The sequence below is a fragment of the Oryctolagus cuniculus genome, chromosome X, assembly GCF_051225735.1.
Source record: "Oryctolagus cuniculus isolate XC-2025 breed Fujian yellow rabbit chromosome X, ASM5122573v1, whole genome shotgun sequence".
NCBI lineage: Eukaryota > Metazoa > Chordata > Mammalia > Lagomorpha > Leporidae > Oryctolagus > Oryctolagus cuniculus.
In genome coordinates, this window is record NC_142888.1 from 51,252,575 (window position 1) to 51,278,393 (window position 25,819).

Sequence of the window (25,819 nt, forward strand, 5' to 3'; positions counted from 1 at the left end):
TCTTCCAGTCCAGCTCTGTGCTGTGGCCCGGAAAGGCAGTGGAGGATGGCCCAAGTGCCTGGGCCCCTGCACCCGCATGGGAGACCAGGAGGAAGCACCTGGCTCCTGGCTTCAGATCAGTGCAGCGCTGGCCGTAGCAGCCATTTGGGCTGTCTATAACTCTCACTGTCTATAACTCTACCTGTCAAATAAATTTTTAAAAAAATCATTTTAGATGGCCCAAGTTCTTGGGCCCTGCACCCGCATGAGAGACCAGGAGAAGCACCTGGCTCCTGGCTTTGGATCAGTGCGGTGCGCCGGCTGCAGCGCGCCAGCTGCGGCGGCCATTGGAGGTGAATCAATGGCAAAGGAAGACCTTTCTTTCTGTCTCTCTCTCTCACTGTCCACTCTGCCTGTCAAAAAAAAATCCTTTTAAATGGGAGAGGGAGTGAACCAATGGATGGAAGACTCTCTCTCTCTGTCTCTCTCTCTCTCTCTCTCCCCCTCCCTCCCTCCCTCCCTCCCTCTGCTTCTCTGTAACTCTGCCATTCAAATAAATAAATCCTTTTTAAAAAAAGAGACTACATGAAAATAAAACTATATACCTATATCTTTAATGAACACAGATGCAAAGATTCATAAACCACATCAATAGAATGAAGAACAAAAACCATATGATCATCTCCATACATGCAGAAAAAGCATCTGATAGCATTCAACACTGCTTCATGATAAAAATCTTCCACAAACTATGTGTGGAGGGGCTGATGTTGTAACACAACAGGTTAAAGCGCCGGCCTATAGCACTGATATCCTGTATGGGCACTAGTTCGAGTCCCGACTGCTCCACTTCCCATCCAGCTCCTTGCTAATGCTTCTGGGAAATCAGCAGAGGATGACCCAAGTGCTTGGGCCCCTGCACCCATGTGGGAGACTCGGAGGAATCTCCTGGCTCCTGGCTTTGAATTGGCACAGCTCTGGCCATTTCTTCCATTTGGGGAGTGAACCAGTGGATGGTAGACACATTCTCTCTCTCTCTCGCCCCCCCCCACATCTGCCTCTCTGTAACTGTGCCTTTCAAATAAATAAACTTAAATATATATAATATATATTTTATATATATATAGGTATACAAGTAAAATTCCTAAAATTTATAAGGAATATATATCACAAACCAACAGTCAATATCATACTGAATGAGGAAAAGCTGAAAGCACTTCCTCTCAACAAGCCGAAAACATTTCCTCTCGAACAAGACAGGGATGTCCACTTTCATCACTCTTATTCAATATAGATGGAAGGTTTAGTGAGAGCAATTGAGAAAGAAACAAATGGCATCAAAATTGGGGGAAAAAAAAGCAAGTCAAATTATCCGTGTTTGCATATGACATGATGCTGTATATGGAAAAAACTGAACACTCCACCAAGAAGCTGTTAGCATTGATAATCCAATTCAGTAAAGTTGCAGGTTACAAAATAAACATATAAAAACCAGTAGCTTTTTGTATGTTATTGATGAATTCACAGAAACAGAAATCAATAAAGAAATCCAATTAACAATTACCACCTAAAATCAAATATTGAGGAATAAATTTAACAAAAGAAGTGCATGATATCCACAATGAAAATTATCAAACATTGATGAGAGAAATCATCAAAGACACAAAAAATTGAAAGATATGCATTGTTCATGGATCAGAAGAATCAATATCACCCAAATGTCTACACTACCAAAAGAAATTTACAGGGTCAATGCAATCCCTATCAAAATGCCAAAAGCATTCTTTATAGACTTAGAAAAACAATACTAAAATTTATACGGAATCACAAATGACCACAAATAGCCAAGATGCCCTGAGTAAGAAAAGTCAAGCTGGAGGTACCACAGTACCTGATTTCAAATCACGAAACAAAACTACAGTAATTAAAATAGCTTGGTATTGGCATAAAAACCGATGCATAGATCAGTGGAACCGAATAGAGAGCCTAAAAATTAATCCATATACATACAGCCAATTGATTTTTGACAAAGGTGCTCACACCATAGAGTGGAGTAAGTATAATCTCAAGAAATGGCACTGGAAAACATGGATGTATGTATGTTGAAGAATGAAATTAGATTTGTACCTGTCATCCCATAAAAAAATCAACTCAAGATGGAACAAAGACCTAAATTTAAGACCTAAGACTATGAAACTACTGGAAGAAAATGTAAGGGAAACACTCTAAGACATTGATGTAGGGGGTGACTTCTTGGACAAGACCCCCAAAGCACAGGCAACAAAAGCAAAACTAAGCTAATGGGACATATCAAACTCAGAAGCTGCTGTACAGCAAAGAAAACAATCAATAGAGTGAAGAGACATCCATCAGAATGGGAAAATACTTTCAAACCACCCATGTGACAAAGATCAATATCTTGAATATATCAGCAACTTCATAACTCAACAACAAAACACAACCAATCCAGTTGAGAAATGGGTAAAAGGCTAAATATACAGTTATCAAAAGATGAAATCCAAATGGTGCAGTGGGTTAACACCTTGGCCTAAAGTGCCAGCATCTCATATGGGCGCCGGTTCAAGTCTCAGCTGCTCCACTTCTGATCCAGCTTTCTGCTATAGCCTGGGAAAGCAGTAGAAGATGGCCCAAGTCCTTGGGCCCCTGCACCTGTGTGGAAGACCCGAAAGAAACTCCTGGCTCCTGGCTTCGGATCGGCGCAGCTCAGGCTGTTGCAGCCAACCGGGGAGTGAGTCAGAGGGTGGAAGACCTCTCTCTCTCTCTCTCTCTCTCTCTCTCTCCCACTCTCTCTCTCTTTCTCTCTCTGCCTCTCCTCTCTCTGTGTAACTCTGACTTTCAAATAAATAAATAAATCTTTTAAAAAAAGAATGTTGTGCTACCATAGCTTTAATGCTTGTGATTACTTTAAAATTTCCTCTGTGTGGGTAAAACAGTCATTTTTCTACTCAATTATTGTTGAAAGCCATTCTCTATATTCCCACTAAACAAGAGTCTTTTTTCTTTTTACTTGTTTAACTTCTTATTTGCTGAAGTATTTACCTTTTTACTGTTATGTAATATTTAAATGTTATCTCAAAAACTAAAATATAGACAAAAATGGGAGAAGGAAAGAGGGTGGGAGGAAGAAGTGGGAGGGAGGGAGGGAAGGAGGAAGGAAGGCAGGGATTACTGTTTTATTTTTTAAAATATTTATTTTTTATTTATTTGAAAGACAGAGTTACAGAGAAAGGGAGAGACAGAGAGAGGCGTCTTCCATCTGCTGGCTCACTCCCCAAATGGTTGCAATGGCTGGAGCTGCGCCGATCCAAAGCCAGGAGTCAGGAGCTTCTTCTGGGTTCCCCACATGGGTGCAGGGGCCCAAGGACTTGGGCCGTATTCTACTGCTTTCCCAGGCCACATAACAGAGAGCTGGATGGGAAGTGGAGCAGCCGGGACTCAGACCGGCACCCATATGGGATGCCAGCACTACATACGGTGGCTTTAACCCACTATGTCACAGCTCCAGCCTCAATTATCATTATTTTTTTAGAGTTGTATCTACAGATTCCAAGACGGTGAAACAGATAAGAGGACATACTGCTCTAGGGTAGGGGAAATAGTAAAAAAAATTGTAATAAATGCATTCTCAGGGGAGAGGTAGAGAGAAAACTGCAGTGGAAATTCTACAGAAGGAAGAGGAACACAGTGGATCTGTGTGGAAGGTGAGGACACACAGCAGCAAACACGGACACAAGACATGACTCCAGTGGACAAGAGCCCGATAAAGCACCAGCTTATGAGAGCAGATTGCATCATCCCGTGTCACGGGTGATACAGCCAGATGGAGAGCCTGGTGGACTACACTATCTTTAAGTCAGTCCTGGAGCCCTAAGGGGAACAGGGTATCTGCTAGCCCAGCAAAAAAGAAGGGGCAGGTTTCTTTCTCCCCATAGCCCCCAAAATGGCCCCCTTCTGAGAGAGAGCAGGCACCATTTTGGACATAATTAATAGGTGAGGCATGCTCTTGTGCATGCACCAAGCAACTGGAGAGGAAAAGACGCCATCTTGACAGCAGTAGCTATGACAGCAGCTCCAATGCACGCAACCAGCAACAGATGTGGAAAAGCCATTCTGACAACATTACTGACTGCAGAGGCTCTTGTGCATGCCTGGCAGGGTGGGCGCAGGCATGGGTGCAAGGGCCCAAGAACTTGGACCATCCTCGTCTGCTTTCCCAGGCCATAGCAGAGAGCTGGATCAGAAGAGGAGCAGTCAGGACTCGAACCAGCGTCCACAAGGGATGCCTGCACTGCAGGCGGCGGCTTTACCCGCTATGCCACAGCGCCGCCCCCCAAAATAAATCTTTAATAATAAATAAATAAATAAATGAAATCGTTGATTTATAGTGCTTAGCCCCATTTCAGGCACATATGAAATGTGGTATGATCTGCATGTCACAGATTCTGGAAAATTCTCCCTTTCCTTCCAGCAATTGGCAAAAGCACACCTTTGCTCACAGTCTCTGCTGCCCTCAGAGTGCTTAAGCTCTTTCATTGTAGCAAATCTAGGATGTGAAAATGCATTTTTAGTTCATATCCTCATGATCAGTGGTGGAGAACATGTCTTGGGGATGCTGTGGGCCAGTGGTAAACTTGCTTCTGTGACTTAAAGTGGATTGGAAGTTCCTGTGGGCTTGGGGTTATGGGAGTGGTTTGTAAAATCTGACACCAAAGAGGCAGGCCAGCGAAGTGTTACAGGCTCCCAGTCCCGGATATTTGAATACAGGTGGAGCAGCTGCAACAGAGACAGCACAGCCAGAAGCCTTAAGATACTTGCCACGAGCTGAGGCCTAGGCTGACCTCTGGTCATTGGAGACGGGTTTGCTCGTCCATGTTGCTACGAGGACGTAGGTGTGGTAGTGGAATAGAGCCTACACATCGTTCCTACTTGACGGCTCCACAGCCACCATTACACGACCCTGAGGCAGAGGTTGCCACCTGCCCCGAGCTCTACAGTGAGGAAACCGAGACCCTGAGACCCGGCTGCCCCTCTAAGGCAGATGCCAACAGTGTGGGAGGGAAAGGAAGGTGGGGCGAGCCCAGGACGCGCACGTTCCGCCACAGGACTGGCCACCGACCACCCAATCGCGCGCCACGATTGGCAGCCACTGAATGACCCTGTCCCTATTGGCTGGGTCTTTCCTTGAGTGGCACCGCAGGAGGGAGTGCCAACAGTGAGAGGTGGGCTGAGCGTCACGAGAGACCACGAGGCAAGCCTCGCGTGGTTTGAGGAGGTTCCCTTCGACCCTTGCGGTAACGGCCGGGCCCAGGCGTCGTCCTCCTGACGCGCCCCTTCCCACCGCGAGGATTGTGCCCAGTCCACCGTCTCCCCTCAGCCCTGTCCGCCCGCACGTGCGCCATGAGCTCCCACAGTGGGGCGTCAGGCTTTAGCGATGGTAGCGGCCCAGAGCGCGAGGAGCAGACCGCCGCAGGTGGTGGCGGAGCCTCGCGGGCAGCAGCAGCAGGCTTGGTTTGGGGGCCAGCGGGCAGCGGCGAGGGCCAGCCCCGGTGCGAGGGCGGAGGGGACGGCGGGCCCTCCAGCGTGCAGGCCCCCAAGTGGCAGCTGGCGTCGGATCGCGGGGCCGAGGTCCAGCCGCAAATGGCCCAGGCGGGGGCGGGCGTGCTCTGGGGTGCTGAGGGCCCGCCTGGCACCCCCGTCCTGGAGGGCGAGGGCACGGGGGCTCCCGCGTCCCAGGTCGCTGAGGGCTGTGCGGGCCCCGAGCGGCCACTGAGCGGCCCGGGGGACGGGGCCCGGCGCCGACTGCCGAGCGCTGAGGCGGCCGCCATCTTGGCTCGCGTCGAGGCCGGCGGTGGCGGCAGAGGCGTGCTGGGGGCGAGCTGTGAGGAATTCCTGCAGGCTTGTGCGGCCCCTCTGCAAGTGAGTGCCCGCAGGGAAGGCCGGGCCGAGGCCCGCAGCGAGATGGGAGGCGGCAGCCCTCGGGGGCAGCGCGCCTACGGGGAAGGGCCCGAGGGGCTGTCTTCCGGCTCAGAGGCCTCCTCCGAGCTGGAGGACGTGCAGCCCAGGAGGGGGAGCATTCGGCTGAAAGCAGGGGGCCAGGCCAAGGGCAGCAGCTCCGAGGTTCTGGCAGAGAGCCCCAGGCACGCGACTCCCCACGGCAGGGAGCAGTTCGCCCCCACGCCAGGCCCTCCCTGCACCTCTGCGCGGGGTCCCACTTGCCACCCAGAAAGGCCGGCGGCGGGGGAGCTGGGGCCCTCCGCCTCTAAGAAAATGCAGGGCGAGGTGTCCGGGAAGGCAGGGGCCAGGCCAAGGCACCCAGGAGCGGCTGCAGCTGCTGCCAGGGCAGGGGGCTGCTCTCAGGCCACTCCCCGGAGGAAGGTGACCCAGGAGAACCCCCCAGGGGTTGCCCCCGAAGTTGGCCCGGGCGCAGCCTTTGCTCCCTGGCTCCAGAGGCAAGCCACAGCTCCCCGGGAAGCGGCCGGCTTGCTCCCATTCTGCACTTCACTGCTTGGCAAGCCCAGCACAGCGTTCCCTTGGGGACGCAAGCCGTCGAAGCAGGGTGGCGCTGGGAAGAAAGCCCAGGCCAGGAGGAAGTCCCAGGCTGTGGAGACTCGAGAGAGTGGCGCGAAGAGAGATCCAGTCCCCGGTGCGCACGTGAGTAGGCACCGCATGCCTTCTGCTCTCCATCCCGGTCCACGTGCGCGCTGAGATTTCTCCCCTGTCACGCACCCGTCGTCTCGGGCTCCCCGTCCCTTCCCGGAGGCAGGCTGTTCGAGCCCTCGGTCATCCGCTGTGGAATTGAGGTCCTCAGGGCAGGGACAGATGTTGAGAGGGCACCTGCTAGGTAGCGGCACTGTTCTGCACGTCTGCGTGGTCCTGCTTCCTGCGCAGAGGGGAGCTGGGGCGGACGGCAGGGCTGCGGCTGATGTGGAACACGGCATTGGGCTGCCAGCCTCAGGGTTGACTTTCCGCAGCCTCCCAGTTCCTGCCTGCCAGCTGCATCCCAAGGCCGCATGGCAGGAGGGGTGGGCTTCTCCTCACCTCCATCATCTCCCTGCCTCAGAGATGCCCCCTGGCCTGGGGCTCCCGGATGGAGAAAGAGCCTCCAGGTCCACTGCCTTCTCCTGACCTCACCTCACCATGGCCCCTACGTGCCCACCGCACACTCCCACTGACGCCTAGCGCCCCTGCGCACACACTGCACACTCTCACTGATGCCTGGCGCCCCTGCGCACACACCACACACTCCCACTGACGCCTAGCGCCCCTGCACACACACCGCACACTGTCACTGACGCCTAGCGCCCCTGCGCACACACCGCACACTCTCACTGACGCCTAGCGCCCCTACACACCGCACACTCTCACACATAGCGCCCCTAGACACACACTGCACACTCACTGACGCCTAGCGCCCCTACACACACAGCGCACACTGTCTCTGACGCCTGGCATCCCTAGACACACACCGCACACTCTCACACCTAGCGCCCCTACACACACACCGCACACTCTCACTGACGCCTAGCGCCCCTGCACACACACCACACACTCTCACACCTAGCGCCCCTAGACACACACTGCACACTCTCACTGACGCCTAGCGCCCCTACACACACACCGCACACTGTCTCTGACGCCTGGCGCCCCTGCGCACACACCGCACACTGTCACTGAAGCCTGGTGCCCCTGCGCACACACCGCACACTGTCACTGAAGCCTGGTGCCCTTGCGCACACACCGCACACTGTCTCTGACGCCTAGCCCAGCTTTGAGAAATTTTGGTTTTAGTTTCTGTCTAGCAGGCCCCCGACGTCTTACCAGCATCGTGGAGAATTCAGCAGGGGGTCCCTACCCCCCAAGAAGTACGAGCTCTGAGGAACCTGCAGTCCCTGTTGCAGAGCTCGGGAGCTGTCCCACCTAGAGGCCGTGCACGCTCCGGTACTTTCAGTAGGGTTCATTCGGGGAACTAGGAGGGATAGAGGAGGGAAGCCCCCGGCCCTGTCACCTCTGGGGTCTCAGCCTTGCTCCACGGCTTCCCTGCCTATGCAGTCAGCTGTCCACAGGAAACGGGGGTCATCAGGGATGCCCCGAAGCCACAGCCTCCTCTGAGTGGAGTGTACGTGGTGGGGGTGGTTTGTTGCTGGGCCCCAAGCTCCAAAACCAGAAGTAGGTGGACAGTTTAACAGAGCTGTTCCTGCGAAGTCCTGCATAGCTCATGGCCCCTCTCGGGAGCTGGCTGGGCCTGTGGCTCTGCTCTGCGCCCCAGAGCCACAGTCCTAGGGAGCCACAGTGGCACACGGGCTGACACGGTGGGGCAGGGAAGGCTGGCACAGAGAAGGGGTCGAGGCCCTGGGCAGAGCACGGGCAACTTGTCAGCAGAGGGCGAGGCTGCCTCACATTAGACCACTCCAGGCCCTTTCTACCTCACTCCCGGGCTGGGAGCTGGATTGTGCTTTCTGTTTCAGGAGACCAGGAGCCACCTGTCCGTCCTCAGAGACCAGCAGTGCAGCAGTTACCACCCGGAATCGAGGGCTGTCCTCGGGTAATGCTGCCTCCGGCTGCTAGAAATGAGGGTCCAAATTCCCTGGTGGGATCCGTGTCCTGGTCCAGCTCACCCTTGTGCCCCTGCTCACCGTCGCACACACCATGGATAGTGGGCGCTCCTTTCATTTCGCATTTCAAGGCAGCCTGCCCACCGGGGTGTGGGAGGTGCCAGACATCAGGGCCAGCAAGGCGGATGGGGAAGGGGGAGGCCGTAATATTCTCTCTCTCTCTCTCTCTCTCTCTCTCTCTCGTTCATTGGTTCAGTGTGTTGTGCTACAGAAGGAGGTAGAAGACCTTAAAGAAGAACTAGGTATGACAAAGCCCAGGCTGGGGATGGGACTGGGGCAGACCAAGTAGTCGTTTTGTGAGCAAGCAGTCACTTTGCAGGTGCCAGAGCATGGGGTGGAGGTGGGTTGCGGGTGCGGGCAGTAACACTGGGACCCTCATTCCAGAGGAGAGCAGAACCAAGCAGGCCTCCTGGAGCTCTGTGTGTTTTTGTAGCCAAGGGTTGCACAGGGGGAAGTGCACTTCCGAGCTGAATTTTGCCAAAGAGACCCAGAGATCTCCTTCCTCGAGATGTTTAGAGCTACTGCATGGGTTTGGCCTGGTGGTGGTGCTTGTTGTGACTTGTGAGGGTTCTGCTGTTGGTTGGTTGGTTGCTGTTTAACATGCTCTGAATGGTTCTGATACGACCCGACGATTGAGAACCACTGGTCCGTTTTGGTCCTGTTTAGAAGAAGTTTCCACAGGTAATTCAGGCGATGGTGGGTGGTGTGTCCCAGGGCTGTTTGGGGGGGGGGCTGGAAGGGTTGCAGGGGGCAGGGCTAGGTGATCCCTTCCCCCCTCCCCGGGGGCACAGAACCAGGTTTCCGTAGGGCTGACTGCAGTGCCTTGTGTCTCTGTTCCAGCCATCTTGATGTGCATCACTGAGAAGTTCGGGGGGATGTGAAGTGAGTGTTCCCCTGCCATGCCACTTGCCACCATCCTGGCTGTTTAGGAGGGAGGCGGGCAGGCCCTGGCCTGGGTTCGACCTTGCTCTGGCTCTGCTCTACTCCACAGGGGGAACCCGGAATCCTCCACCAGACACAGAGCCGCTTCCCTCCAGATACACGTCAATAGGACCTTCCTCTCTGCGTCTGCTTTTGCCCCTTCCCCTGTTCACCCCAGTTCCAAGTTAAATTACCTCTCGTGTTCTGTGCTCTGCCCTCTCTGGCGCATTGGGAGCTGCACCATGTCCGAGCGTTTTACACGCAGTTCCCCTGTTCTGTTTGCACCACAATAAACTTGTGTTTTAATTGCATTTTCTGCCAACATTGCGTGGAATTCCTGTGTTGGCCTCATCTGCCCCGGGGCCCGGGGCAGTTCAGATACAGTCCCATATCTGGACTTGTCGCCCTCTGGTAGCAGTGTGCTCAGGGAACGCTCATGCAGACCCTGCAGGTCAGCCTGGTTTCCTTGGCAGGCCTCAGCTTCGAAAGTCAGTAGCAGACGCTTGTGGTTCTCCTTGCCCAGTTTCAGTGGAAGGGTGGAGGCAGGAGTCGCATCCCAGAGAGTGCTGGAGCAAAGGGCAGGCTCACCTCTGGATTAGCGATGGGGAAGTGAGTCTGTGGTTCCTTGCGGGTGAAGTGAAGACCCGCTGACGACGAGAGCGTCCCCATCCTTCACATCCTAGCCGCCCAGCCGCTTCTCTGCTGATGAGCTCCATGTCCCCGCTGGTGAACGGCCGGTTTGTTTCTAGGGCCAGTGGCAGCCTCGGATTGGAACGTCCTGCATGGTCCTCATCAAAGGGGAAAACTCGAAACAAGAGACTACCACTTTAGGGCGCGTCAAGGCAAAGTCGCCAGAAGAGAGGAACATTGAGATACTGAATAAATGCCAGCTCTAGCAATCAGAATGCTCGCCCTGCCCTGGGTTGCTTGTCTGTGAATAGTCCCTGTATGTGGGTGGGGGAGGAAGAGGTAGTGAACTAAACTCTCTACCCATAGGTAGTACTCTAATACAAGTATATCATTAGGGGCCATTGCTGTGGTGTAGCGGGCAAAGAAACCGCCTGCAGTGCCGGCATCCCACATGGGAGCCAGTCTGAGTCCCAGCTGCTCCAATTCCCGTCCAGCTTCCTGCTATGGCCTGGGAAAGCAGTGGAGATGGCCCAACTTCTTGGGCCCCTGCACCCCCATGGGAGACCCAGAAGAGTTTCCTGGCTCCTGGCTTCAGATATGCGCAGCTACATCCATTGCAGCCATCTGGGGAGTGAACTAGCAGATGGAAGACCCATCTCTCTGCCTCTCTGTCTTTGTTCTGTCTCTCTCTCTCTTTCTGCCTCTCTGTGACTCTGCCGTTCAAATAAAATAAATAAATCTTAAAAAAAAGACAAGTATATTATAAATACATGATTTGCATGAGGTCCATGTCCCATGGGTTAAAGCTTCATCATTGATTCAATTGGAGATCCAGTTACGTACTAAAGTATTTGTCTAACAAAAAGACAAAAGGACACTGCTTGGCTTCTTGGCCTCCATAACATTGAGCTTCTAACTTCACTATAACATGAGCCAAAATGCACTACTTGATAGGAAATCACAAATTTAATTCTGGGACTCAAATTATCATTATACCTGGGGATTCCACTGATACTAGAATCTGCTCCTCGGGGCTGGTGCTCTGGTGTAGCAGGCAAAGCCGCCACCTGCAGTGCTGCCATCACGTACGGGCACCGATACGAGTCCCAGAAAAAGACCCTGGAAGCACAGGCATTAAAAGCCAAAATTAAGAACTAGGATTGCATCAAATTGAGAAGTTTCTGTACTGCAAAAGAAACAGTCAGGAGAGTGAAGAGACAACCGACAGAATGGGAAAAATATTTGCAAACTCTGCAACAGATAAAGGGTAAATAAGCAGAATCTACAAAAAGATCAAGAAATTCCACAACAACAAAATAAGCAACCCATTTAAGAGATTGGCCAAGCACCTCAATAGACATGTTTCAAAAGAGGAAATCCAAATGGCCAACAGGCACATGAAAAAATGTTCAAGGTCACCAGCAATCAGGGAATTGCAAATCAAAACCACAATGAGGTTTCACCTCACCCTGGTTAGAATGATTCACATATAGAAATCTACCAACAACAGATGCTAGCTAGGATGTGGGGAAAAAGGGACACTAACCCACTGTTGGTGGGAATGCAAACTGCTAAAGCCACTGTGGAAGTCAGTCTGGAGATTCCTCAGAAACCTGAATATAACCCTACCATACAACCCAGCCATCCCACTCCTTGGAATTTACCCAAAAGAAATTAAATTGGCAAACAAGCAAGCTGTATGCACCTTAATGTTTATTGCAGCTCAATTCACAATAGCTAAGACCTGGAATCAACCCAAATACCCATCAACAGTAGACTGGATAAAGAAATTATGGGATATGTACTCTATAGAATACTATACAGCAGTCAAAAACAATGAAATCCGGTCATTTGCAACAAGATGGAGGAATCTGGAAAACATCATGCTGAGTGAAATAAGCCAGTCCCAAAGGGACAAATATCATATGTTCTCCCTGATCGTTGACAACTAACTGAGCACCAAAAAGGAAAACTGTTGAAGTGAAATGGACACTATGAGAAACGGTGACTTGATTGGCCCTTGTCCTGACTGTTGTTGAACAACATAATACTTTATCCCCTTTAGTATTTTTTTTGTTCTACTTAATGCTCTTGGTTGAACTCTGTAATTAACACACAATTATTCTTAGGTGTTTAAACTTAACTGAAAAGTGATCCCTGTTAAATCTAAGAGTGGGAATAAGAGAGGGAAGAGATGTACAATTTGGGACATGCTCAATCTGACTTGCCCCAAACGTCTGTAGAGTTAGAAACACGCCAGGGGATTCCAATTCATTCCCATCAAGGTGGCATGTACCACTGCATCTCACTAGTCCAAGTGATCAATTTCAGTTCATAATGATAGGTTGAAGAGTCAAAGAGATCACATAAACAAGACTAGTGTCTGCTAATACTAACTGATAGAATTAAGAAGGAGAGAATGATCCAACATGGGAAGTGGGATACACAGCAGACTCATAGAATGGCAGATGTCCTAAACAGCACTCTGGCCTCAGAATTAGCCCTTAAGGCATTCGGATCCAGCTAAAAAGCCCATGAGAGTATTTAGGCATGGAAAGCCAAGACACTCTGGCCAAAAAAAAAAAAAAAAGAAAGAAAAAAAAAGAGGACCTAAATGAAAGATCTCTGTGAGTGAGATCCCAGTGGAAAGAACGGGCCATCAAAGAAGGAGGTACCTTTCTCTGAAGGGAGGAGAGAACCTCCACTTTGACTATGACCTTGTCTAAATAAGATCAGAGTCTGTGAACTCAAAATGCTTCCATAGCCTTGGCAACTCATGACAAGAGCCTAGGGTGATTACTGATGCCATAAACAAGAGTGTCCATTTGTTAAGTCAACAACAGGAGTCACTGTGCACTTACTCCTCATGTAGGATCTCTGTCCTTAATGTGCTGTACATTGTGATTTAACGCTATAACTAGTACTCAAACAGTATTTTACACTTTGTGTTTCTGTGTGGGTGCAAACTGTTGAAATCTTTACTTAATATATGCTAAACTGATCTCCTGTATATAAAGATAATTGAAAATGAATCTTGGTGCGAATGGAATGGGAGAGGGAGTGGGAGATGGGAGGGTTGCGAGTGGGAGGGAAGTTATGGCGGGGAAGCCATTGTAATCCATAAACTGTACTTTGGAAATTTATATTTATTAAATAAAAGTTAAAAAAAAGAAAGTACTAGACCTAACACATGAGGTGGGCAGGAATAGGCTGGACCATTCCAGATGCTCCAGAGATGGTTTGGGTCTAACAGTAAAATGGGTATGCGGTGCAAAGAATATCCTGAAAGACTCTGGCATGTTTGAATTGCATCCCACCCTGTAACAGACTGAGGCAGCCTTGAACCCAGAATTTTCCAAGAGGGGGGTAGGTAGGCAGGAAGGGAAAGGGAAAGGGAAAATCAGCAACGTCCTAAACATCATGACTTTTCTGCACTACAAATAGTTTCTGAATCCAGATTTCTCTTTACATGATGGAATAGAAATCAGAAGGGAAACGTGTGTGTGTGTGTGTGTGTGTGCTACTTATTCCAAGATTGCTACTGGAATGTGTTTTGTGGTCTCAGGAGCCATGTTAGGTTTCTCACATAGCTGCAAAGACAGTTTGTCTCTGATATTGATGTATTGTCATATGCTAAGTTTAGGTTCAACTCCTCAAACTTTTTAGGACTTAAATTTTCAGAGGCCTTAATAATGACACAACATAAAATATAAGACAACCTAACTTGAGGGAATTCATCGCAACCAGACCAAGCTTAGAAAAAGATGTTTAAGAGAATCCTCAAGGAGCAAAAGAAAAATAGCTACCACGATAAAACACATCAAAGTACAAATCCCACTGGAAGAGGAGTTAAACAAAGGAGAAGTAGAAAAGAACCATATTTTATCAATACAGTAGAATCTTTCTCTCTCTCTCTTTCTCTCTCTCTCAAATAAATAATATTTAAAAATTATAGAAATCAAATATATAAGAAATAATGATGACCTAATGATATTCTGCCTACAAGAAATTCACTTCTCCAGGGAAGATACACATGGACTAAGGGCTATAAAAAGATATCTATGGTAAATATCTTCAAGGGAAAAAATAATAGGCAGACAAATCAGAAAGGAGGAAATCAAATTTACTTTACATGTAGATGATATAATTCCATATACAGAGAAATCCAAAGGCTCCACCAAGAGTCTATGAGAACTGGTAAGCAAGTTCCAAAACGTTGCAGGATACAAAATCAATTCAGTAGAATTTTATTATTTTATTCCTATATTTAAATTTTATTGATCCAGCTCCAGGAAATGTGCCTGGAAAAGCAGTGGAAGATGGCCCAAGTGCTTAGGCACCTGCCACCCATGTGGGAGACACAGATGGAGTTCCCTGCTCCTGGCTAGGCCTGACCAAGCCGTAGTCTTTTCAGCAATTTGGGTTGATACACCAAATGGAAGTTACATCTCTCTCTCTGTAACTCTACCTTTCAAATAAATCAATAAATGTTTTTAAAAATAGAATGCTTTCAAATAAAGAATCAAATGGTGCATTCCAAGGAAACCGAAAAGCATAATTCTCAGAGAAAATATGTGAATCACAGACCAAGAGATTTTTGGTTCCCAAATGATGCCTTCAAATTTGGTAAGAATTCCTTGTTTCCCATCTCATCATCCAATTCACCCAATAGCTGGCTCAGTTATTCACCCAAAGATGTGGGAAAACAGTCAGGCTGGCATCTCCCGGAACAGAAATGTTATTGCCTAGAGTGGTCCTGTCAGAAGTTACTGTAGCCTTCCTAAGAGTTACTGTAGCATGGCTACATGTAGCATGGCTGTGCCTTGCAAGGCTGGGACCCGTGTCTGCTGTGTATGGCCTGTGGTCCCTGTGGTGTTTCCTGGCTGTGGTTAAGCGGCTCCAAGTGCCCATACACACCAGTAGTCATCGTGGTTCTGGAGTTTCAATAATAATTAGTACAGCAGGAGGGGCTTGCCCTGGAGCTGCTTCGCTCCAGGGACCTGAAGAATTTTCTGCACCAGCACGGCCACCTCCACCCTCCTCCCAGTTTCACCTGGCTCTTCTCTCCTTTCATTATCCTCTTCCTCCTCTTCCTTCCTTGCAATGCCTGACCAGGCCTCCACAATCCACCTCCGTCTTTTTGCCCAATCCTCTCATCTTCGTCCTTTGGAGCGGCCTTCCTAATGGTCTTGGAGCCTGGGGCCCCTGGGCCCCCGACACCAGTGCCACGCACCCTGCCGGTGGTGTGGGCCTACCTGCTGCTCAGCTCCTTCTTGTCCCTCTTGGCGAAGACATTTCCAGGCTTCACTAGTCCATGTCGGGCATGGCCGCAGCCTCTTTGGCCAGAATGATGGGGCTGGTCCGGGCGTGGACCACAGGGTTTTGACCTAGGGCTCTAGGTGGGCTCTGTGCTCATGAAAGCAGGCTCAGCGCCTTGGTGCCATGAATTGCGCCTTAATCAGTGCGGGGTTCGCCCTCTCCATAGCCCCGGGAGAGCCCCTTCTGGGCCCATGGTGCAGGGAGAGGGCTCAGCTGGAGGCAGCGGGTGCCACGCAGTAGTATTAACATAAGAACTTGTTCTGAAGGAAATCACAACAGCGTTCTCATTCTCCATGGCTATACACACACACATACACATTTACCCAAGAGTATGAAGAACTCTACAAAGAAAATTAGAAACTGCTGTTGAAAACAATTCAAGAATAATGCAACTGAAAATAAATATTTGTTAAAATTAGGAGTGGAAATGTGAGAGGGAGGCAGAAGAAGGGTTGGAGCTTGGGTGGGTAGGGGAAAGTATCACTATGTTCCTCAGTCTGTACATATGAAACATGTGAAACTTGTATAACTTAAATAAAATTTAAAAAATAATAACACAGTGAAAAGACTTGTATAGTTGGGGCCGGCACTACGGTGTAATGTGTAAAGTCTCTCCCTGAAGTGCCTGTATCCCATATGCATGCCACTTCGAGGCCTGGCGGTTTCATTTCTGATCCAGCTCTCTGTTAATGGACTGGGAAACAGTGGAAAATGACCCACGTGCTTGGGCCCCTGCACCCACGAAGGGGACCCAGAAAAAGCTCTTGGCTCCTGGCTTCGGATCAGCTCAGCTCCAGCCATTGCTGCATTTGGGGAGTGAACCAGCAGCTGGAATATCTTTCACAGATTTCTGTCTCCCTCTCTCTGTCTGGAACTCTACCTCTCAAAAAATTAATAAATCCTTTAGAAAAAGACTAGTAAATTTAATATTGTTCGTATGTCTCTACTACTAAAATTGACTTACAGATTTAGTGCAATCACCATCAAAACACCAATGACATCCTTCACACAACTAGAACAATTCTAATACTCATATGGAAGCACAAGGTTCCCAAATAGTTAATGAAACCTTGAAGAAAAGGAACAAAGCTGCAGGTACCATGATATCTGATTTGAGGGCACACTACGGCTCTACAGTAACAAGAATTGCGTGGAATTGTAATAAAGAGACACACATAGAATGATAGAAAAGAGATATAAAATATATCCACACAGGCTGGCGCTGCGGCTCACTAGGCTAATCCTCTGCCTTGCGGCGCTGGCACACCAGGTTCTAGTCCCAGTCGGGGCGCCGGATTCTTTCCCGGTTGCCCCTCTTCCAGGCCAGCTCTCTGCTGTAGCCAGGGAGTGCAGTGGAGGATGGCCCAAGTGCTTGGGCCCTGCACCCCATGGGAGACCAGGAGAAGTACTTGGTTCCTGCCATCGGATCAGCGCTGTGTGCCAGCCGCGGCAGCCATTGGAGGGTGAACCAATGGCAAAGGAAGACCTTTCTCTCTGTCTCTCTCTCTCACTGTCCACTCTGCCTGTCAAAAAAATTAAAAAAATAAAAAAATATATATCCACACATCAACAGCTAGTGGGTTCTTGGAAAAGCACAAAAATATGCATTATATATAGGAAAGCCTTGTTGACAGATGAGTGCTAGGGCAAGTGGGTAACCACATTTAAGATTCATGCTTCTTTGTGTTTGGGGCAATGAACTTATTAATTTTTTTAAACCAGGCTCTTGTTTCCCACAGAGAGAAATACTAAGCATAGACTGGTATTTTGTGCAAACAAGAACAGTTTATTCAGCACTGAGGGAACAAAGATACATTCTTGTGTGAGTGTGGCTGCCCTATACACAGAACTATACAACATGAGTGCGACAAAGAGTTGCCCACAAGTAGGGAGGATAGGGAAACCAAAAGTGGTACCTGCAATAGGGAAGGTCTGTCTGAAATATAGGGAGGCTGGAAAGTGGAATTGCTCAGGTTGGAGTTCTGAGGAGAAAAAAATGAGTGCCAAAAAGATGGGTACTCTTTTTATTTATTTATTTTTTTGACAGGCAGAGTGGACAGTGAGAGAGAGAGACAGAGAGAAAGGTCTTCCTTCGCCGTAGGTTCACCCTCCAATGGCCGCCATGGCCAGCGCGCTGTGGCCGGCGCGCTGTGGCCGGCGCATCGCGCTGATCCGAAGGCAGGAGCCAGGTGCTTCTCCTGGTCTCCCATGGGGTGCAGGGCCCAAGCACTTGGGCCATCCTCCACTGCACTCCCTGGCCACAGCAGAGAGCTGGCCTGGAAGAGGGGCAACTGGTACAGAATCCGGCGCCCTGACCAGGACTAGAACCCCGTGTGCCAGCACCACAAGGCGGAGGATTAGCCTAGTGAGCCACGGCGCTGGCCAAAAAGATGGGTACTCTTACCTTCTACCAAGATCCATGGCAGGAGCTATCGACCACTCTCTGGTCTTCAATACCTTTTTCCATTCCTTTCAGCTCCTCTGGGCAGGTCCCAAATGTAACAGGTACATAAGGGAAGACAGACATTTTGATTGACAGGTAAGGGTGGGGAGTAGCAGTGATTTTTGACACCCAGGTCTGCATACCAAACTATGTGCTTGCATTTTCAGCTCAGCAGATTAACTAACTGCTCGCTTACCCAAGTCTGCAGAAACAACCAGCTACTTGCCTTACTGGCCCTGCAAACACAACTAGTTCTCTGCCTATCTATCCCACATCAATTCTCTCTTCTCACCCTGTATAAAACCAACTCAAAATGGAACACACATATAAATTTAAGGCCACAAAGGATGAAACTACTAGGAAAAAACACAGAGGGGAAACACTCTAAGACCTTGGTATATGCAAGGCCTGTTGGATAAGATACCAAATGCATGTTTAATTAAAGCAAATGCAGACAAAGGGGGTACGTAAACCATGAAATCTCAACACAGCAAAGGAAACAGCAAAGTGAAGAGAGAATCTACTTACAAGGGAAAAATTTTGCAACTTATTTTTTTTGACAAATATTTAATATCATAATATATAAGGAACTCAAAAACATAGTACCAACAAAACAAATAATCCAATTAAAATGGGCAATGTATATGAATAGACACTTCTTAAAGGAATAAATTCAAATGTCCAATAAATTTTTGAAAAATGCTAAACATCACTTGTTCTGAGGGAAATACACAAAAATGGCACTGAGATACCAACTCACTTCAAATATAATAGCTATAATCAGAAAGTCAAAAATAACAAATGTTGGTGAAGACATAGAAAAAGCTAAATCTTGCACATTGTTGACGGGAAAGTAAATTAGTACTGCCATTGTGGAGAACAGTATTAAGAGTCCTCAAGAAACCTCAAAAAACATCTACCATATGATTCAACTGTCCTGCTTCTAGGTGTATATCCAAAGGAAATGAAATCAGCATATCAAAGGGATATTTGCACTTCCATGTTTACTGCTGCACTATTCACAACAGCTAAGATATGGCCTCAACTTGGATGCTCATCAAGGGAAGGGAGAATGTGGTATATCTGTACAATGAATTATTATTCAGCCATGAAATGAAGGAAAGACTATCATTAGCAACAAAATCGATGGAACTGCGGACAAAACGTTAAGTGAAATAAGTCAGACACAGAAAGACAAATACCACATATTCTCTTTCATATGTGGAAGCTAAAAAAAGATTGATCTGAACTTAAACTGGAGATTATTAGAGACAAGAAATGGTGCAAGAAGCGTGTTAGAGGAAGATTGAACCCCATGTAGCAAAACACAGACAGGAGCCATCCATTCACACATTATCCACAACAGTGGGATAGCTGTAGTTCACAATTCAGTATAACATACTTCAAAAATAAAAGGAGTAGAGGAGACAAAGAGCCAAACATGAAATTATGATAAGAAAAGTTAATTACCGATTAGACCACTAAACTTTGTATACATTGATTGAAATATCACACTGTATCCCATCAATATATGTGATTACTAAATGTTAACCTTGTTTCTATAAAAGTTTGAGGCAGAAATTCTAACAAAACTGATTTAATCATCACACATTGAATACATGCATAAATTACCACACATTATCAAATAAATATGTACAATCAAAAGAATAATTAGAACAAAAATAAAGGATACCAGTAGTTTGGTAATTAAATGTTGTGTATGATCCTTAGTTGGAAATAGGATTTCGTACAAGCAACATTGTGAACATTATCCAAAAATCTCAAAATATCTCATGTGATCATATAGTAGAAAACTGTTTCAGTGTTCTATTTTTTCAGAGTGATAATTGAATTAAGATAGTATGGGAGACCATATGGGAGACCATTCCTTTTCTTTTTTCCCCAGAAACCTTTTATTTAAGGTATATAGACATCATGCATTTCATGAATACAACTTTAGGAACACATTGATACTTCCCATTGTACCCATTGTCATACCTGCACTCCCATCCTTCTTCCTCCTCCCTCTCCTATTCACATTCTTATTTTTTACTAAGATCTATTTTCAATTAACTTTATACACATAAGATTAGCTCTATACTAAGTAAAGAGCTCAACAAATAGTACGGAAAAAATTGTTTCTCAACAGCTGAGACAAGGGCTGTTCAAAGTCATCACATCTTAGAGTGTCAATTTCACTGCTATAGATAACTTTTTAGGTGCTCTATTGGTTACCACAGATCAGGGAGAACATATGGTATTTGTCCTTTCAGGACTGGCTTATTTCACTATGTATGATGTTTTCCAGTTACATCCATTCTCTTACAAACGACAGGATTTCATTTTGTATTGCTGTGTAGTATTCCATGGTGTACATATCCCATAATTTCTTTATTCAGTCTTCAGTTGATGGACATTTGGGTTGCTTCCTTTTCTTAGCTATTGTGAATTGAGCTGCAATAACCATGGGGGTACAGGCAACTCTTTCATATACTGATTTCCTTTGGGTAAATTGCCAAGAATGGGATTGCTGGGTCATATGATAGGTTTATATTCAGATTTCTGAGGTATTTCCATACTGTTTTCTATAGTGGCTGTATCAGTTTACATTCCCACCAACAGTGGATCAGGGTACCTTTTCCCCACATCCTTGCCAACATTTATTATTTGTTGATTTCTGTAGGAAAGCCATTCTAATCAGGCTGAGATGAAACTTCATTGTGGTTTTAATTTGCATTCCCTGATGGCTAGTGATCCTGAGCATTTTTTTATGTGTCTGTTGGACATTTTGGATAGCTTCTTTTGAAAAAAAAAAAAAAAAAAAAAAGACCAGTCAGAAGGCCTGATTTGCAATCTTTTATCCTGTCTGGCTTGCTGATGATAAAACAAAGAGCCATCAGTTACTTTACAATAAACTGGGAGCTCAGTAGGAATTGCCACTCCCTTGCTATTCTCATGATAAGATTGGAAGCTTTCAAGGAATGGGTAGGTGGTTACTTTGGATCTTGCTAAAGGTATTTTTGGGGGGGACATTTTGCACTGATTTCCACTTGGCTACCTATTAACCCATCTGATTCCTCATATCCACTCCCCAAGAAGAATGAACCCAAACTTCTGGTAGGGGAACTGGGTGATGATTGCTCTGGCTGCTTCATGCTGAAACGGGGGTGTCATTGGGAATGGCAGTCAAGACAGGGTTCCAGCAAGAGGTGGCTTCTCAGCAGGAGGTGGCCTCTAGAGAGGTATGGCAGAACCAGCTTGCAGAAACTGCTTCTATCCGAGGTTCCATGTACATGGCCATCTAGAATTTCACTGTTTCAAGTCTGGAGAAAACAAATATAACAAGCAGTTTAAAGTCACAGAGTCTAAAACAAAAACAGAAGTTCCCAAAAGTGGCACAACAAGAGTGTCTAAAATGAAACTTTGCATGACCATCACAGAGATTTATCAGTAGTCAAAATGCCTTGCTCAAAAGTCAGGCTTCTAAACTGAATACTGTCAAAAATTCTAGAAATAAATAACATAAATTTGACAGAACCTCTTGCAGAAAATAGAGAAGGATAAAACTTCTCAACTCACTTTCTGTGGTTTGAATAACATGCACACCAAAATTAGGCAAGGAAAATTTGAGAGAGAAAAATCAGAGGTCAAGCACACACACTCATGGCAGAAGTGAAAATCAGAAATGCAATGTTAGCAAAGTGACTCCCACAGGATATTAGGAAAGCCCACAATTTACTGTGTGTGAATTGGGTTCATCCCAGGAGTATGCACTGGATGGAACTTCAGGAAATAAATATAAAAAATAGCACACTAGGAGTGAAAAACACAATCACAATCTTCATATTGAGAAAAATTAGTGAGTAAATTTCTTATTCTGGTTGCTCTGCCTCAGTTAAATTTCTTATAAAAATTCTAGACGATGGAGGGGTAATGTCTATGCTTGCCTACAAACTTGGTATGTGCCTACTGCTATGGAGCCAACACCAGAAAGCAGATACGTGCGTCAGGGGTAGGCACACAGTTGAACACATCTACAGTGCTCCTGCTGAGCTGAGTGGCAATGGCGAGCACTTCCTTAGGGTATTTACCATTTCTCTGGAGCACCGGACTTCAAAATGAGTGGTTTAAGCAACAGGTTATTAACTTGTACTTCCAGATGACAGAAATCGCTCACAGGTATCAATCACTGGGCTAAAATTATGTGGTCCTTGCTAGAGGCCCAGGTTACATAGATTTCCTTTGTTTTTAAGCTTCTATGATCTGCTAGCATTCTTTGCTTCAATTATTCTTTCCTCCCACTTCTGTTCCACCAAGACACAGTCAAGTCCTTCTCAGGTGGCTGACCTCTTCTGCTGTTTTCCTCTTCCACTCTAAGGACCCCAGTGATTACAGGGAGCCCACCCAGATATTCCAAAAGAGTCCATATCTATCCTGAGGTCACCTAAGTGGCAGCTTTCATTCCACCAGCGACCTTAGCATTACCCTATCGCACTGTCATACATTATAACACACTGGCAGATTCCAGGGATGAGGATGTGTTCATTTTGGATATTATGATTCTGCCCCCGACACCCAGCTTGCTCACCATTTCAGCTCCCTCTCCATCCCGCCGCTTTTCCAACCTGCCTTGTGTGCATGAACCTCTCCTAAGAGACTAGAGACAGCAGCTGGCCAGTGGTGTTGTGGGGAGGGGACTTGTACCCAGGGACTATTTAAGGAGCAAAAGGAGGCAAGAAAGGTCCTAGAGCTTTCCAAGCCAGTACCCTCTTTCTCTCGGTGGAAGAGGAGACTTGAGGGATGAGTAAAAGTGGAGGGAGCTGATATCCTCCTTTCCAATGGAATGGACATGGATTTCTCCATCCTGAGCCTCAGTATCTGCCACTTATTCTCTGAAAATCGGAAGGCTCAGTCTTTGTGACAGCAAACCATAGTAGCATCATTTTGGGCCTTGCCCCTCCTTCTGATTCCTTCTCCTCTTTCTGTCAGAAGAACCCAGTCATGGACCAATGTAGCTGGTACTACTCTGAATTCATAAAGCTAAAGTGTTTTCACAAATCTGATAAAAAAGTCAGAAAGCACAGGAGGATGCTTGAGTGGCTAACTCCTGGAATAGTAAAGGAATGTTGGAACGTAAATTCCTGCCCCTGCTCTCTACTGACTTTTTTTCAAAACAGATTTATTTATTTGAAAGGCAGAGTTACAGAGAGAGGGAGAGACAGAGAAAGATATAGAGGTTTTCCATCCACTGGTTCACTCCCCAAATGGCCACAACACACAAGGCTGGGCTGGGCTGAAGTCAGGAGCCAGGAGCTGCATCAAGATCTGCCACTTGAGTACAGGGGCTCAAGCATTTGGGCCATTTTCAGCTGCTTTCCCAGCGGCATTAGCAGGAGGTTGGATAGGAAGCAGAGCAGTCGGGGCTTGAACTGATGCCCATATTGGATCCTGGTGTCACAGGTGTCTGCTCAACTAGCTATGCCACATTGCTGGCCCCCACTACTGACTTTTAAATATATAGCATCTTGCCTAATCTGCTTCCCTATATTGAGAAAGGCTGGCTACAGCATTTTGTATGCCTAGATCATCTTTCCAACACTCTTTGGTACAAAGTAGTTCAGTTTCCCTAATACAGACTCTTTTCCTTAGATGGAGATTCCTTTTTCATTCTTCAGTGCCAGAATTCCAACCTGTGCTGCACCTGTTGTGGCAATATTATTGTGCAGTGGTTGGCCTGAGAGAGAGAGTATGTTTAGGGGAGGAAGACAGGGTTGGTAAAAACACAAAAGGATGTGTTTGTCCTCACCTTCACATATATGTTTTAAAAGCAATTATTGGCCGGCGCCGCAGCTCAGTAGGCTATTTCTCCACCTGCAGCGCCAGCACACCGGGTTCTAGTCCTGGTCGGGGCGCCAGATTCTGTCCCAGTTGCCCCTCTTCCAGGCCAGCTCTCTGCTGTAGCCCAGGAGTGCAGTGGAGGATGGCTCAAGTACTTGGGTCCTGCACCCCATAGGAGACCAGGAGAAAGCACCTGGCTCCTGGCTTCAGATCAGCGCCATGCGCTGGCTGCAGTGCGCTGGCTGTGGCGGCCATTGGAGGGTGAACAAATGGCAAAGGAAGACCTTTCTCTCTCTGTCTCTCTCTCTCACTGTCCACTCTGCCTGTCAAAAAAAAAAAAAAAGAAAAAACAATTATTTATTTGAAAGGCAGAGAGAGAGAGAGAGAGAGAGAGAGAGAGAGAGAGAGAATCTTCCATCCACTGGTTCACTTTCCAAATGGCTTCCACAATGGGTAGAGCCGGGCCAGGCCAATGTGCCAGGAACCCAGTACTTCTTCCAGGTATCCGATGTGGGTTCAGCGGCCAAAACACTTGGGCCATTTTCTTCTGTCCTCCCAGGCACATTAGCAGTGAGCTGGAGTGGAAATGGAGCAGCCAGGATTCTAACAGGTGCCCATATAGGATGCCAGCATGAATTGGCAACTTCATCTGCTATGGCACACCACCAACCCACCTCTCATGTATTTTCTGCAGTGCTGCTCCCTTTCCTCACCCTTCTGACAATAGCCCTAAGCACCCCAAGGCAGGCCAGTGCCAATGGCAGGTATTTACTGCAGTCAGAACAGGCCTTCTCCCATGGCAGAAACCCAGCTGGAATGTCTCTACCAATTTTCTTTACTGAGACACTAGTATTCCATGTTATCATCTCTTCAACAAATAACACCTTGGGTCAGGGTTCAAGGCTTAGCCACAGGACACTAGTCACCCTAGCCAACTGAGGGATTTGTCGTGGATGTTTTATTCCTCACTGTTGCTCTTTTCTGGCTTCGAGGCCTGTGGTTGCCCAACCATATGTATTTTGATCTCTCTGCCTGCCCTCTTTCCATAGGTCCAGTAAGGAAGATAGAGGAAGAATATGGGGAAGGGGTGGACCAAACCTGACCGACATTCCAAGAGAAGCCCCTCTCTCCTCCTTTACATATGCACAATGACAATCCTGCCAAAGTCTTACTTAGTTCCAGTCATGACCATCTCCCCAGGAGCTCCCTATGTCAGGCATGAGACCCATCTCTGATATTCTGAGGCATCTAGTGTCTCATGATAATTCCATGGGTACAGAAGGGATTGCTGAGTGAGGCATCCTGTTCACCCTGCATGGGATGGAGAATCATTTAGTGAGCCCTGACTCCACTTTCTGCTGTTGGGGTCAGTCCTGTTCAGTGTTTTCCTACTTGAACACCTCCTGTAAAAGGTAGATCTCTCCCTTGCTTTAGTTCATTTGACCCCTTATGCATTGTTGATCCTTCACTCAACTTCCTTTCCTCCTCAAGACAGAGCTCTCTCCTTCAAGAAAGACCACCCTTGATTAATGTGATTCATAAGCACACAGAGACCTTCCCTCACAAAGAAACACACATAGACGCACACCTTGTAATCTATACAGTCATGTGCCACTTCACAACTGTGACCTATCTTTAGCGATGGGTTGTTAGGCGATGTCAACATGTAAGCCCCGTGGAGTGTACTTACACAAACTGAGGTGGTATACACCAATCACTAGGCAAGACATCTTGACACAGTCAAGAGACGCTGTAACAGATGTGTGAGATGGCTGCTGGTTTAACTCAGCACATTGGTTTACAGTAAATTCTTTCTATAGACAGATAGTAATATATTGTAGTACAACAAGAAATTGTACAGTAAACACATAATCCAGTTAACACTTGCATATTATCAAGTAGTACATATTATACATATTTGCACATGAAATAGTTTTATTTAACTGGCAGTTCAGAAGGTTTGTTTATAACAGCATCACTGCAAACAAGTGAATTAAGTACTGTGCTATCATATCATGGCCATCAAGTCACTGGGCAGGAGGTAGATTTTGGCTCC

The 25,819-nt window shown here is 47.3% G+C and overlaps 1 protein-coding gene across 1 annotated transcript; it reads left to right on the forward strand.

Moving 5' to 3' along the window:
- Positions 1–5,397: 5,397 nt before the first annotated feature.
- On the forward strand, positions 5,398–9,812 carry LOC103351888 (uncharacterized protein CXorf49C). The gene is made up of 7 exons (XM_089323939.1): positions 5,398–6,651; positions 7,803–7,938; positions 8,466–8,542; positions 8,809–8,854; positions 9,279–9,293; positions 9,453–9,494; positions 9,604–9,812. Exons 1-6 carry the CDS (start codon positions 5,398–5,400, stop codon positions 9,491–9,493), a joined length of 1,569 nt encoding a protein of 522 aa, XP_089180065.1. The 3' UTR covers position 9,494; positions 9,604–9,812.
- Positions 9,813–25,819: the final 16,007 nt, after the last annotated feature.

Coding starts and splice junctions, on each gene's coding strand:
- LOC103351888 (XM_089323939.1), top strand. CDS start 5,398: ATGAGCTCCCACAGTGGGGCGTCAGGCTTTAGCGATGGTAGCGGCCCA. Junction 7,939..8,465: donor TAGAGGCCGTGCACGCTCCG/GTACTTTCAGTA, acceptor TTTCTGTTTCAG/GAGACCAGGAGCCACCTGTC. Junction 8,543..8,808: donor GAATCGAGGGCTGTCCTCGG/GTAATGCTGCCT, acceptor TCATTGGTTCAG/TGTGTTGTGCTACAGAAGGA.